General features: G+C 45.3%; 1 protein-coding gene across 5 annotated transcripts in view; it reads right to left on the bottom strand.

Annotated features, from left to right (window-relative positions):
* The window catches only part of usp6nl (USP6 N-terminal like), a 38,250-nt gene extending 23,430 nt beyond the window's left edge, over positions 1 to 14,820 (bottom strand). Inside the window, exons 1-3 of one of the 5 annotated variants that reach the window (XM_035528585.1) lie at positions 14,300 to 14,820; positions 11,489 to 11,574; positions 5,991 to 6,064 (exon numbers count right to left, since the gene is read on the bottom strand). In XM_035528585.1, the coding sequence (XP_035384478.1) occupies positions 5,991 to 6,064; positions 11,489 to 11,571 (157 nt within the window). In that variant the 5' untranslated portion in view covers positions 11,572 to 11,574; positions 14,300 to 14,820. Of the gene's footprint in view, positions 1 to 287; positions 851 to 5,990; positions 6,065 to 11,488; positions 11,577 to 11,687; positions 11,853 to 14,299 lie in introns of those variants that run through there. The other 4 variants (XM_035528580.1, XM_035528581.1, XM_035528586.1 and 1 more) reach the window with 4 other exon arrangements.
* Positions 14,821 to 15,953: the final 1,133 nt, after the last annotated feature.

A 15,953-nucleotide genomic window follows, 5' to 3' on the forward strand; every position in this document is an offset into this window, starting at 1 on the left:
GCAGCGAGGAGCGAGCAGAGACAGGGGCTGAGCAGAGACAGGGAGCAGAGACAGGGAGCTGAGACAGACAGGGAGCTGAGACAGGGAGCTGAGACAGGGAGCTGAGCCAGACAGGGAGCTGAGACAGGGAGCTAAGACAGAGACAGGGAGCTGGTTTTCTCTCTCTGTCTCTCCCTTTCTCACATACCCTCCAGTGTTTTTCTCCATAAGCATAACTGATAAGAAGTGTGCACACATGTGCACACACACACACACACACACACACACACAAACACACATGCACGCACCTGTGAACCTGAAGCCAGCCCGCCGGCGAGATGGAGACACCAGCTCTTTGACAACTTGAAGAACCTGCATGGTCAGCTGAGGCCGGAGTCAAGGGCGGAGCGAAAGGCGGAGTCCAGGGTGAGGCACGGGAAGGGTGGGATGAGGGTCATCCACAGAGCCCCCAGGAGCCTCACCCCAACCATACACTGAGCCAGACATCACAAACACTCACACACACACACACACACCCCTCAAAAAACCCCTCAAAACCCCCCATTAACTGGAAATCAGTGTGAGTTCCAACTAGTTCACAATCCCGCTCAACTTCCGCTGTTCAACCCTGCACAAGCAGAAACACCGCTAATATGTTCCAGCCTTCCAAAGCAACTACCGCATGCCGATGGTCAATCAGTCCACAAGTTCGGAAGCAGTTTCAGTAATTAGGCACATCTCGGATCCACAAAAATTCACCCTGATTCACCCCGAATGGCTTCGGCGGGGAGCAGATCTCAGGAACGCATCTGCTTCACAACCCCCACAACCACCATGGCTGGTCCTGCTGGCGAGCAGCGTGCGGCGAGTCTTCCTCCACCTCTCTGTCCTCTGCTCTCTCTCTCTCTCTCTCTCTCACGCTGCTGCTCCCTCTCATTCGCTCTCCACCTCCCTCTCCACACACCCCCCCTCCTCCCGCCTCCCTGTCATTCCTTATAGCTAGCAGTCTTCTTTCCTTTACTGCACTCCCTCACTCTTTCCCAGTCTTCTGCGTTCCTCTTTTTTCTGGGTAACGGTGAGTTCCCATTCGGGTGTGTTAAACGGATGAAGGTCTCTTTCCCTTCAGAGAAACTAGAATCTGAAATTCTGGACCGTCTCTCGCACACAAGGTCTTGTGTATGGTTCTTGTGTTTTTCTACTGTACAAAGCTTTTGAAGCCTGCAGGTGTTCTGCCACCATACTCACACACACAGACACACACACTTCCTCTTCCATTAAACCTGCCAGATGATGGTATTTGTGGCTGTGCTTGCTTCATCTTAATGACGTTTCCCACTGAGATTCTCTCTGATCTGACGGAACGCATCTGAGCCAGGCGGGGTGGACGCAAGAGAGATTCGTTCTTTCCAATTACATTGGTAGTCAGACCAGGCTGAGCATACTATCAGATGCATACCAGCCCCACTGCAATCACTTGCTCCCTTTCAGAGATTGCAGAAGTCGGCAACTGTAAACAGCCACGGGGCATGAATCAATCAATCTCACCCCCCCCCCCCACAACCTTTAGAGACACATCGCATCACACACACACACGCACACATATGCACAAAGAAAAACACCTAGACATGCTGTTTCTCTGGGAGAAGGCCAAAACAAGAGATAATGGTCACAGGGCCCTTGACGAATCATGTGAGAAAGAATTACAGTCATGCGATGGAAAGACCCAGTTGCATGCACACAAATATATGCTCTAACATATCACAGAGCACGCATGTGCACAGTCTCACATATACGAGCACAGCATCAATGCACAAACCCTCATTACTGCACACCATTCTTCTACATTTTCCTTTTACTGTGGCCAATTTTCTTTCAAGGACAGTGTGCGCTCATGGCTCAGAGGCGCTGCTCTGTCAAGTGTGTGTGTGTGTGTGTGTGTGTGTGTGTGTGTGGGCGTGTGTAAGTGTGTGTGTAAATCACAGGAAGCCACGGTCCATAATCAGTCTTACTCCAACAGTCATTATTCTCCTCCTCTCTGGAATTCGCCAACAAATGACATTCCCGCACCGCTAATCTTCCGGCAAAGCTTACAACCCTGAAATCCCACAAAACGAGAAACATGAAACACTTCATTTCCAGCCGCTCTGGAGCCTTCAGTGATGCAGAGTCATCTTCTGCCCCTGAGTGCTACAGCGTCACCAGTACGGGGGGGGGGGAACCGGCCGGTCTGCTCGCAGTGAACCCGCGTCGCGACCCCACACAGCAGCTCCATGCTGCACAGCAACACCTCCCACGAGGTCGCAGGGGCAAGAACCAAGAAGGGAATAGGAGACGGCGGGCTGGAGGGAACACCCGGACCACCCGCTCGGCCTCCCTGCGGCCGACGCCTGGAGCGGCAGTGCTACAAGCCTGCGGCGTTGCGCTTTTATCTGCTCCAACGCAAGGGCAGCGAACTCCCAGCATGCACTGTTCAGTACTTTCCCACCACAGAGATAATTAGCCCATGAGTTAAACTGGGATGGAAAATCCGCCGCCAATACACTAACAGCTTTAATGAATTTAATAAGTGAACATTTTAAAAGCTTGAAATAATCTGTAAATATTTTTATTTTTAAAAGACATCAGGCTTATCGTATTCTCATAATCCACTGTCCTCTCAAATGTATCCAAATGTAAGCTCGCAACACGCATGTTCTAGGTGATACGTGGAGAAGAAAGGAAAGAGAAATAAAGGAAGGGAAGACAGACAACACAGCAACACGCTGCTCCCTCTCAAGTGCAGGGATAAAGATTCCCAATTACACACCAACGATGAGCCCCAGTCGCACAGGGTTAATGAAGACAGGGCAGTTTCAGGGGGAGGTCGGTGCCGGATGGACTGGAAATTGATGACTTATTGGGTCCCAAAGCAGAAGAATAATTTGCCTGAATCTCTGGCAAACATTGGCATTTAAAATAATGATCAGGCATTTTTTCAACTGGTTACAAACTACCTCGATATCTCCACCTCTTTGTGTCTCCTAAATATCTATTATACACAAACGCAAAAAAAAAAAAAAAAGAAGAGATCAAAGGGCTGGAAAATACGACCCGGCAACATATTGTGTCTTAACTGATGGGCATGTTATGGGCAGTAATCTGGGCAGGTTATATGTCAGAGTACAGATGGTTACGGTTCGGGTAGATTATAGGGTAGGGTTGGATATATTTAGGCATAGATTAAGTATAGGGTATGGTTATATAAGGTTGGCATAGATTATGTGTAGGGCAGGAATGATTAATATTGAGGTAGATTATGTATAGGGTACAACTGGTAAAGTTTATGGGCAGATAATATATAGATTATGTTGGTAAAGGGTGGGGCTGGCTAAGCGTATGGAATGGTTGGTTGGTGTGTAGCTGCGTTATGCCTACTATACAATACTATGCTATACAAACTGTCCTTTTTGAATATACCAAAACTCCAGCCTACTAACATACACGGTCTTGACCACACTACTGTCTAGCGCACACTAAGCACAGTAAGATCACCACACAAACGTCTAGCGCACACTAAACACAGTAAGATCACCACACAATCATCTAGCGCACACTAAGCATAGTAAGATCGCCACACAACCGTCTAGCACACTAAGCACAACACAGTAAGATCACCACACTACCGTCTAGCACACACTAAACACAGTAAGATCACCACACAATTGTCTAGCACACACTAAACACAGAAGGATCACCACACAACTGTCTAGCACACTAAGCACAAAACAGTAAGATCACCACACTACTGTCTAGCACACACTAAACACAGTAAGATCACCACAATCATCTAGCGCACACTAAGCACAGTAAGATCACCACATGACCGTCTAGCACACTAAGCACAACACAGTAAGATCACCACACTACCGTCTAACACACACTAAACACAGAAGGATCACCACACAATTGTCTAGCACACATTAAACACAGTAAGATCACCACACAATCGTCTAGCGCACACTAAGCACAGTAAGATCACATGACCGTCTAGCACACTAAGCACAACACAGTAAGATCACCACACTACACTACCGTCTAACACACACTAAACACAGTAAGATCACCACACTACCGTCTAGCACACACTAAACACAGTAAGATCACCACACAATTGTCTAGCACACACTAAACACAGAAGGATCACCACACAACTGTCTAGCACACTAAGCACAAAACAGTAAGATCACCACACTACCGTCTAGCACACACTAAACACAGTAAGATCACCACACAATCATCTAGCGCACACTAAGCACAGTAAGATCACCACATGACCGTCTAGCACACTAAGCACAACACAGTAAGATCACCACACTACCGTCTAACACACACTAAACACAGAAGGATCACCACACAATTGTCTAGCACACACTAAACACAGTAAGATCACCACACAATCGTCTAGCGCACACTAAGCACAGTAAGATCACATGACCGTCTAGCACACTAAGCACAACACAGTAAGATCACCACACTACACTACCGTCTAACACACACTAAACACAGTAAGATCACCACACAATTGTCTAGCACACACTAAACACAGTAAGATCACCACACAACCATCTAGCATACTAAACACAGAAGGATCACCACACAACCGTCTAGCGCACACTAAACACAGCATATATAAATCTTAGAAATCTTCCCGACTGGGTCTTTTGAGTTTGAAATTAAAAGTGTTTTAGAGACCAAACACTCTACAAAATAAAAAGAGACACTGAAGGAAATGATAACGATTATTATAGAAAACAGAAGCCTTCTCTCTTATTTAATGGTGTTTGGCGCTGGGAGCTAATTTTAGCCAGGACTGCATGAATGCAGGCTTTGAGTGTTCTTTCTTTTTTTACCCCCCTCAGCAAGGGCCGTCTCTCGCTCTCTGTGACTCGCTCTCCTCTTCCTCCCTCGCTCCAGGATGCTCAGCCTTCTTTCTGTTTCTGACTGTCACTCACCATTTTCGCTCTTTTGTTTCGACACAGCTATTAGTCCGAGTCCTGGGGCTATGCTCCCGAGAAATGCCAGCATGCTCTTCCACGGTCAGAATCTCTGGTTTAAGAAGAGCCCATACACTAAACATTTTTTTCCTTGAGGAGTGCTAACAATGTGTGGCTTTATGTACCAAAAACAGGCATTATTAGTTTTTATATGAGCACTTTCCCGCTGTTCTCATGACGTCAGAGAAATGGTGATCTCAAAACAGGCCATGTTTGCAGCTTAGATTCTATACACGGACTATATGGGCTAGGGAGGGGGTTTAAAACTTTAACAATATTTACATATTACTTCAAAAATTATTTTGGTAAAGCATGAGAAATGCTTTTTTCCAAAACAGAAGAAACCTGATCTCAGATCAGCCCTTGGAGTGATTTGTGACTCTTGGCCGATGCAGCAGCTGTAGTTAGGTGCAGTATAGGGTACTACAGGAAGACAGATAACAGCTTTAGAGCGTGACTGGCTTCTGATTAGCTCTGACCATTGACAATAAAGCAACATTGTGTGCTCTGCGGCCAGTTGGTGGCTATACAGAATCAGCAAGCCTAGCTGTGTGCTAGGATGGTCTGAAATTAAAAGTATTCATCAGAATGCTTTTTTAGAGAATTACTGCATTAAGTCCTCTTACATTATTTATTCATTCTCTGGCATAGTGTTTTGGGAGAGAGAGAGAGAGAGAGAGAGAGAGAGAGAGAGAGAGAGAGAGAGAGGGAGAGAGAGTAGATGGTGAAATATGGCACCAGAACTTCCCGGTGTAACTTCCTGTTTGCTACCCTTATTTCCTGTCTAAATATTCTAACCTACCATTGCACTTCCAGGGATCAATGTCAGTTTTTTGTTGATGTTTTCAAAGGAATATTTGTATTACAACTTCTCTTACGATTGGTGAAGTTGCAGGCCAAACATTAAAACAATTGCCCACTGAGATGACTGACAGAGCAGGTCTGTGTTGCCACAGCAACCCGTCGGGCAGCACTCACTGGTCAGTGAGACTGCTGAAGTAAAGGATGACCAATAAATCTCCTTGGCCACCGTGGAGATGCTCCTCGTCTCTCTATGAAGAAAAAAACAGCAACAGGTTGCTTTCTTCAGTTAGCTGCTGCACGTTTACAAACTTGGGGGAGCAAGAGGAATTTATCAAACCATTCATTTTCTATCCAGCACAAATGCACATTTGTCTGAGTGAGTTTCCTGTTTCTCTTAGTAGGAATCCAATGTGCCCGCAGTGATGGCAAGGAGAGTAGACTGTGATGTCCTGGGGGTATCTGGCAGGTTCCTGTGAGGTGAACAATTTTTACTGTAACCTGTTGTCTACTGAAAGGTTACAGTACAAGGGACGGTAAAAGTGTAGGCAGAACAGTCCCATTACAGTGCAGTATTAGCCACAATAATTATGTGTGTATCTGTGTGTGTGTGTGTGTGCGCAGACGGGCCACCGGACCCATTTCCTCTATTCCCACTGTTTACTGTAAAATGTAATTAGTGTAATGTAATGAGTGGCTTCCTTCCTATATCCATCCATCCATCCCACTCTCTCTCTCTCTCTCTCTCTCTCTCTCTCTCTCTCTCTCTCTCTCACGCACGCACATACAGGCATCTCTTCACATTTTCACGGTGGGGATAATGCGAAAACGACAATGACAACAACAACTTGGAAGGGAGAGGGAGAGAGAAGAGAGAGAGAGGGAGAGAGAGAAAAGAGAGAAGAGAGAGAGAGAGAGAGAGAGAGAGAGAGAGAAGAACATGGCCACATTTTGCATGTACAGAGCCACAGTTACTTGCTAAACGAGTGAACCTGGAGCTGTAGAGGTACGACCTGAAGAGCAGGTACTCTCCAGAAACGAGCCGCCCGAGAATCTTTACACAAGATGCCTTACACAAACTTGCAAAACAAGATGAGAGAAGTCGGTGACCTGGACTGGAGAAGCCAGGAAGAGGGAAAGAGATATGGTAAGGCATTTACTGAGAGCTCACTCCTGAAGGGGATATTAGTGTACTCAACAGGAAAGGGATGAGGAGACAGAAAACAAGGAGACATTGTAGAAGTAGAGGGCAGATTTCAGAACAGGCTGAGATCAATAGTGCTGCTGGGTCCACCAGGGGGCAGTGCCACAACTGCTTTTTCCAAGAGAAAAATTTCATTTCTCTTGGTTCATGTGTGTAGTTAATTTAGGTTAGTGTTAATGCCCACACTTATTTTTCCAGGGTGCAGTAAGCAAGCCTATTCCTACACAGTGTATGGAGGAGTTCACCTCCAATTTGTCAACAGCAGCACAGTCAATGTGATGCAACAAAAAATGGAAGTGTTCTTATCTGTCTCTCTGCTGTTCACTTCTTCAGTGCCCATCTATACTGTTCTATGGTGTTTGCGCCATAATACTGACTAGGCAAGAAGAGGGAGAGAGAGAGAGAGAGGGAGAGAGAGAGAGAGAGAGAGAGAGGGAGAGAGAGAGAGAAAGCAGACAAGAGCTAAAGCTACTTTCCTACAGAATTGTTTATGCCAGATGAAACTTCTGCATATAATCTGTATTTACACACACACACACACACACACACACACACACACACACACACACCCTCATAGATACTTTTCCCATCATAAAGTTAAGCAAAATGGTCACCTGTTTTAAGTAAGACACCACACACACAAACACAGAGCCATAGCTATTTTTATTACTGATCCATGGATATTTTTTAACTCTTGTTTGAAAGAAGAAGAAATACTATTTGAAGAATTTTCCTCCACTGTCCATTTACTAATTTTGCAAATTTCTTTTCCCTTTTTCTCATTCTATCTTTCCTTTTCAAGAACAGATGAAGCCAGCAGCCAGACCCCTATCCACATTTCACAGAGCCTCTCATCACTTCACCAGCATGGCTCACTGCCATCCCCCGATGGGAGCTGAAACTACATTCATTCACCAAAATCAGGATGGTGGACACAGCACTAAAGATCCTTCTCCTGTTTAATTTGCTCACTCACTCACTCACTCACTCACTCTCATTCTTTCCTCTAACTCCATTCAATCTACCCCCCTTCAATGACCGAGAAACCTGTCCATCAGGACAGCAGGATGAGTCAAGACATGGTAATTAGCACATGATTGTAAGGCCTTTGCTCTCTCAGGGCTCAGAGCAGGGGGTAATTACGATAATTAACCACACACACACACACACACACACACACACACACACACACACACACAGAGTAACAAAACAACAGTCTGCATTGGCATGCAAGGTATGGTCCTATTCAAACATACACAGCTACCCACTCCAACACCCAGGCCAGAAAGTACTTCATTACTACACTTAAGCATCATTTTAAACCAGGGGTGTTCAAACGTCCCTGCAAAGACACAGAGGAAACAGCTGTGCTCCTGCTTGCTTGGGATGAAATAAGCCCTAAATGACAATTGACTTAAGCATACATAAACATTTATAGATGCTTATTCCAACAAGTGTCAGCTGTCATAAGAGCTGCTTTTGTGAACTCTGGCATCCAGTTGACTGAAGTCTGTCAAATGATCGGGACTTCTGGGGACATTAGGATGTCATGGAACTGTGTGAGCTAAAATGACAGACCTTTTGTTATTTGTTTATAAATGGCTTAAATGTAAATATGATTAACCAACATTTTACCAGTCAGGTATTCTGAATTGAGCTGGTAGGATTACTTTTTTTTAGCTAAGATAGCTAACTAGCCTAGCTAGCTAGATAACGTTAACCTAGCTAGTTTTATTTTTAGGTTCTCACTCCACGTCCTAGCTACTTAAGTTACCTACTCAGTAAAGGAAGCTACAAATTACATTTTTACAGACTCCATTCTAACATTTTATGCTCAAATGTTCGCCGACACCAACAATATCAATTCTGTGACTAGTCATTCAGCATTAGCAAAGTTAGCTAGGAAGCCTAGTCACACCCTAGCTAGCTAATGTTAACGTTAGTTACTAAGATGTTGCTTTGTACCTTTGCCACTGAGTAATCTGTTTGTCTTAAACAATAATAATCATCATCATCATCATCATCATCCTAAGAGGAATGTTTGATGGAGCTGAGGATGTTTCCTACAGAACAAGTCTCCTTTGCCTACCAAACCCAAATGTTCCATTTTTAAGTAATGAAATTATCAAATCAAAGAACCAAATAAAAACTGTTCTGACTTGAATATGTACAATACAAACATGATGTGGTACTTTTACTTAATTCTAATTTTCTGAACTTTTTCCACCCTAACACACACACAGACACACACACACACACACACACACACACACACACACACCTCCCCATATGTGAAAACAGCAGCTATTTCAGTTAGTGGAGGTATTTTCAGCTGAACTGCTGTTATTTTCGGTCAGTAGAGTGCAATTTGAGTTCCATTAGCTGTTGAAGATCAAAGACGCAAGACCTTTACAGAAGACAGTTATTAAGGAGCAAGCGAGAGTGAACAAGAGAGAGAGAGAGAGAGAGAGAGAGAGTGGGTGTGTGTGAGTGTGTGTTTGTTTGTGTGTGTGTGTGTGTGTGTGTGTGTCTGTGAGTCTTTCTAGGAACACACACAGAGTCAATGACCTTTCTCTTTCTACACTCTCCACCTTCGTCTGTCACTGTTAGGCTGCAGTGTTTTGTTTTAGTTATTTTTACTGGATGTGTGAATTGTGTGTGTTTCGGAAGGAAGCAATGTAATCCCTTCAAATCTGTCACCTTGGCCCTACCTAACACCCCAGTCAGCTAATCCCAGGGCTGTAGACTAACCTGTTCACCTGTGTGTACATGGTGAACAAAAAACAATGTTTGCACTTCCTCTAACTGTAGCTCATGTGAACATCTCACAGCAGGTACATCCACACTTGTTGGGCTTCAAGCTCACTGCACAACCAAGTCCTGCGTGAGCTCTTCTGATTCAGAACAGGAAAGAAGGATCATTAAGTTGCTACAACTATTAAAACACTCTCAGTGGAAGGTACAATTTTGACCTCATACGCACACGCACACCCACAAACCAGAGTCAAGCATTAAAATTTGCAAGCAGGGTGCCTTTAGTCCTCATGTCCTGGGACCTTGAGAGTCCAGGACTGCACTTCTTGACTGAGAGCTCAGATGTTCTTCCTGGGATCTGTTGGAGTCATTCTCCCAGTGTGGGGGTTACAGCCCCTAGAGCTCCGATTACCATGGGAACCACAGTTGCCTGAACCCTCCATAACTTTTCTATCTCTTCCTTCAGCCCTTGGTATTTCTCGAGCTTTTTGTGTTCTTTGTTCCTGATGTTGCTATCACTCGGGATTGTCTATCACTACAGACCTCTTCTGCTGTTTGTCCACCACTACAATATCCGGTGGGTTAGCCATTGCCACCATATCTGTCAGTATCTGGAAGTCCCACAGGATCTTAGCACATAACGAGACATATAGAGATATATTTAGAGGCATTCAAAATTGTAGTAAAGTACACAGAGTTTCCAGAGAAACAGAATGTTTTGGACAGAGATCCTTCATCAGCTGTAAAACTTTGCTTGCACAGCTGATGAAGGATATTTTGAATCTCTCTCTCTCTCTCTCTCTCTCTCTCTCTCCATTATATATATATATCCAAAGAAGATTCCAGGGGAGTACTTTAAGGCAGAGTTTACTGTTGGATTAGAGGCGGACTCTAAAATAGGGTTAGAGATAGGATAGGCTGGAACGAGACATACAATCTTGTGTTACCAGGGAAGAAGAACTAGGGGCGTAGCTCATGAAAAGATGTAGCACATTTCTTCAATATTCTTCTAACATTCACAGTTAGAACACATCTGGGACTTCAGACTACTGCAATCCACTACGGGAGGTTCATCCATTGCGAGTCTGTCCAGCAGATGTCCAGGCTGAGTACATTCCAGACACAATACACATAGCCACAAATGGCATTTCACTGCCTCGCCTGAGCTAAAGTGATTGGGCTTCAGACAGCCATCCATGAAGGAATTAAAAAGGACCATTTTGGCTAAGATGTCATTGACTGGAGCACTTTCGCTGGCAGTGCCAGTACTGATGCCAATATCCTGGACTGATGACCTTTGAACGAGCACAAAATACCCATCAAATCCCAACTCCACAACAACACCAGAATTAGAGTGATGCTTATGGCAGTTCTGATGTACTGATGCCTCCTGACCTATGATCCAGTCTTAGGCATATTTCACAGTCACTTGGAAGTGAGACTAGCAAGAAAGATACACATATGAGTCCCAGCTAACAAACTAGATACAAACAAGAACATGGAGCACACACACAAACAAACATGAAGACACAAACCCAAACCTACATACACACTGCTGGGTTCAGTGGTTCAAAACACTGACAACATTCTTTTTTGCCATATGATCAAACCAGCAGGAGGCCTAACCCTGTGTTTGTGTGTGTGTGTGTGTGTGTGTGTGTGTGTGTGTGTGTGTGTGTGTGTGTGTGTGTGTGTGTGTGTGTGTATAAAGACTTACTCATACTGTGATGATGGCTTCTTGCACACAGGTGAGGTCCAGGTAAGGCTGTTCTCCGCAGGTGTTCTCCTCAAAGCTCTCATGACCTGCAAACATCATAGCAGCACTAAGCCAATGCTGATTATAACTGCCAAACAACGCTGAGGCTACACCAAGGCGATGGTAAGGAAAACCACACCACAGCACTGCTGTTCCCCACCTCAGTCCCTGTGAAGGTAGCAGGTCATTCTCTTCTTTGTGACGATTTATTTTAAAGTGCGTTCTGAGGGTTATTTATTCTCCGTCTTCAGTCCTATTTTTGGAACCTTTTCACTCTGTGCTGAACAGGCTCCTGATCTCCTGTTTCCCCTGTGTTGAACACCGTGTGTTGAGTACTGGGTGATCAGTAGGGTTTTTTAGGTCTTCTTTCTCTGCGCGGTCAGTAGGCCCAGGGTGTGGTTTTAAACAGCACTGTCTCTTTTGGCCTTCCACACTGTCCCTTTACTCTAGCCCCACTCACTCCATTAGCCTCCCCCCATGCAGCTATCATTACAGTACAATGAAGATTACTTTCTCCCTTTGTGTGTGCGGGTGTGTGTGACAAATAAGAGTAAGTGGACAAGGGAGGAAAGACGGGCTGGAGTAGCAGCTCACACTGGAGAGGGTTAACAGGATATGGTGAAGGTCCACCAAACTGGCCTCTTTCTCTCTCCCTCTCTCACACACACACACACACCATGTAGCGATGAATCTGCACATGTCAATTAAATGTCTAGTTTGGTTCAATTTGGAACAAAGCTGGATGGCAGGAGATTAACTAAAACATTCCAGAGAGAGAGAGAGAGAGAGAGAGAGAGAGAGAGAGATAGGAAAGAAAAAAGAGAAAATGAGAGGGGGAGGAGGATAGAAAAGAAATTTTAAATTAGGCTTACTCATATACTCATATGTTCACCCTTGTGCTGACACCTTTGGAAACCAAACCACAAACATGAAGATGGATGGACGTGATACAAACCTGATCTATGCCACGCATTCCATTCTCCTCTGTGTGTGTGTGTGTGTCCAATTCTTTATCTTAGTTTAAGGCCAAAACGGAGATGTCTTGCCAGGGGCTTCAGTAGAGGCTGTGGGCATTCCTCTGAAGGCCACTGGGACATCAGAAACCTGCAGCTGTGTGTTTGTGTTTCATTTCAGCCAAGTACAAAAGGAGGTTTAGGGCTTAAGCCAGGGATGTCAAACCTCAATCCTCAAAGACCTGAGTCCAGCAAAGCACGGCAAACACCAGGCTCAGACGCATCTGATTTCACTCGTCACGGCCCTGTTTCCATAAAAGCTTTGCAGTGTCAAGATCTTAAATGAGGTAGAGAAACCTGGCAGAGTTCATTACTGGGTTCAGGAGGTGAGCATAAGTGTGGTGATCACCAGTGCTGGAGTCAGGAGATGCTATCCTTGCTCTGTTACTAGGGCACAAAGCACCACCACCCCCCAAATCAAATGATCCCAACGTCTTTCCCTCTTTCCTACATCACACTGCTCACATTAACCATTCACAGAATCAGTCAGTGATTCTGTGAATGGTTTTGCGTGCTCCGGTATGTCTACAGACTGCAAAACACCAGAACCGCTCATTTTATCGCGTGCGTCAACCCCGATCCATGCAAACCTGTACTTTGTGTGTTGAATGGTTGTTTTGCTACAACAGTCTGGCACACCTTAAAGAAGGACACCTTTCTGTGCGGTTTCGTTGATAAATTGGCCTACCTGAAAGCCACTTAGCTGCGGCTTGCAACTGTTACTGTTGCATGCGCGGGACACACTGGGAGAAGCGCGCCCACTCTGGCCTCAGTTTAGATATCTTTGATGATGCACCTAAATTTCGTATGGCTAAGATCAAAACATTTGAAATGGGCGCACTGTTTCTCTTGTAATACTGCGCACAGCCTAACGAGCCGGGCATCCTGGAACGGAAGGTCTAGTCGTTGGCAGGCGCGCGCTCGCACGGAAAACGCGAAGCTAGAACATTGTGCGCAAGCACGAGGTGATGGCCACGCGTGGGAGACGGCAGAAGTGACAGACTGGGGCGGGAGTCATAGTCACGGGCCAAAACGATCGTTTTAATGCACGAAGACCGACATTTCACCTTAAACCGCCACCGAAATCACCGCCTTCCATCGTCGCTGACCTCTAAGCTGGTTTGTTTGCTCTGACACCAGTAATAAAGCCCTTACAGGCTCGTTAAAGGCTCCTGAACTCAAACCGGCCAAGCAGATTCATGAATTAGACTCGGACCACAGCTACTTCTCGTCTGTGACATCGCACAAACTTTACAAGTGTGGGCAAAGCAAAAAAGCACAACAACTCAAACCCTGCAGTCTCGGCGCCTACAGAAGCACACACGGTGGGAGGGACGCCGAATACGTGAGTGACAGTACACGGAGCCAATCAGCGCCTGCGACAGATGCTACCGACCCAATAGCGAAGCTCCGCTGCCGTTTACACCCAGCCTGCCGACAACCGTGTGCAGCTAGGAGCCGTCCGAAGGTTCGGCTGAATGAACAGGCCTCGGTTAAGAATTAACGACTGAAGTTTTAAGCGAAATGTATCGCCTTCCCGTCTTAACAAAACAAACAAATAAACGTCTCCCGGTGTCTTACGGAGACGAGGGGAGAAAGGATGAGTGCGCATACCCCCCACCCCGCCCTCCCGCGCCGAAGCCCCGGTCCTGTTTGAGAAGCGTCGCCGTGCGTGCACACCGGACTGTGCGCGATACACACGATACACACTTAATTAAACGGATAGGTCCGGCTCTGCCCCGATCGCGTCCCCACCTACCTGCCGCGCTCACATCCCGCAGGCTCATTTTCCAACGTCAAGACAGCGGAAAAGTGTCCCGTAGTCCCGCAACCCAGGAAGTTGGCCGCCCGTGCCACGGCGCGGAACAGTCTTCGCGAGCTCGCGAGGCGAAAAGCCTTGCAGGGCGAGACGCGCTGCGAGCCGAGTCCAGGTGGGAGGTGCGCCGCCCGCCGGCCTGCGTACGCGGAGCCTCTATGGTGCAGACGATGATAAAAGGATGCTTCTCATGTGCTGTGGTACTCCGACTTAACTGCGCAACCTCAAGCCATTATGTGGGAAGGTGACATATAACTTGGTTACCAGAGAAGTCACATTTACTATATAAAAAAAACAACAACAAAAATTCTCCCCCGGTTAAATTAATTTTCTCCTAATTTCTCGACATTGCTAAGCAGCAAACCTGGGACCAAGCCATGATGGTACAACACCTAAAGGTTGAAGTGTTTCCACTGCAGTTGTCCAGCCTACTTGGTTTCCTGTGTGCTGTACTGCTGACAAGTGGACGGGGGTAAACACTGTGTTGGGGACAAACAAAAAAGACTCTCCCGGACAACAGACATTAGATGGCCGGCGACAGGGATGCAGGCCTAGTTCCGTTTCATTTAGGTTTATGTCATTATAGATAATGATGAAATACAAATCATGCAAATAAATACGTAAGCAAACAGAGGCGCGATGTGGAGTATTGCCCCCTCTTATTAATTAAATGTGTTCGTGCGCCATCTTGTGTCCAAAATTCATAAACGCATTAATTGAAACTACATAATATAACGTCTATATCATTGCAACGTATATAACGTATCTATAACGTATATCATTTCTAATGCTGTTATATAAACAGCAGTATAAACTATACTGGGAAAAAACGGTGCTTGAACACAGCTCGTTTAAACATTTTTATTACATTGTTGGCACATTACATTGTGTTCGCATTGAATGAAGTATAATGTCACACTGCCTTAGGCAGTATGATGATGGTTCCTTTACAAAAAATGTGTGTGCGTGTGTGTATGTCCCCCATTAGATTTAAACCACAACCAATAGTGATTATTACATTTACATTACTCTTGCTACCTTTGATACTGGTCGTATGAAACTGGCCAAACCTCGTTTTTATTGGAATATTCACAAAGCAAGCACACAGTCCAAGTATCTCCACTTCACTGTATGAAAACAGGGACCCCATTAACGTCAGTCATTTCAGAGCCAAAACCAAAGTAGCAGTTCCTCTTGGTTGCTTGAGCGCAAATGTTGAGGGTTTATTTGACTACTCTTGTGACCTCACTGTCTATAGCCCAGTCTGCAAACGTTTCGACTTTAAACCTCACTCTTCATGACAATCCACTTACCTTTCTGTGTCGTTATCTTTGACTGATATTATATTTTGCAGAATGCAAAGGTGTTTTAGGACTCAGAGAATCTCAAATTAAACCAGTTCCTCCGTATTCCTCCGAAAATCCAGTAGGCTTTATAGAATACGTTCTACATCTTACCTGGCACAAATAATCAAATTCTTTCTCCTCATGACTTAGTAGTTTACAACATTTTATTTATTGAACTCACACTACTATTACTGGTTGAATTATTTTGTTAATTGTGTTATTGGTTGTAAGTCACTTATATTCATCCCACT

Source organism: Electrophorus electricus, chromosome 7 (genome assembly GCF_013358815.1).
Source record: "Electrophorus electricus isolate fEleEle1 chromosome 7, fEleEle1.pri, whole genome shotgun sequence".
Classification (NCBI taxonomy): Eukaryota; Metazoa; Chordata; class Actinopteri; order Gymnotiformes; family Gymnotidae; genus Electrophorus; species Electrophorus electricus.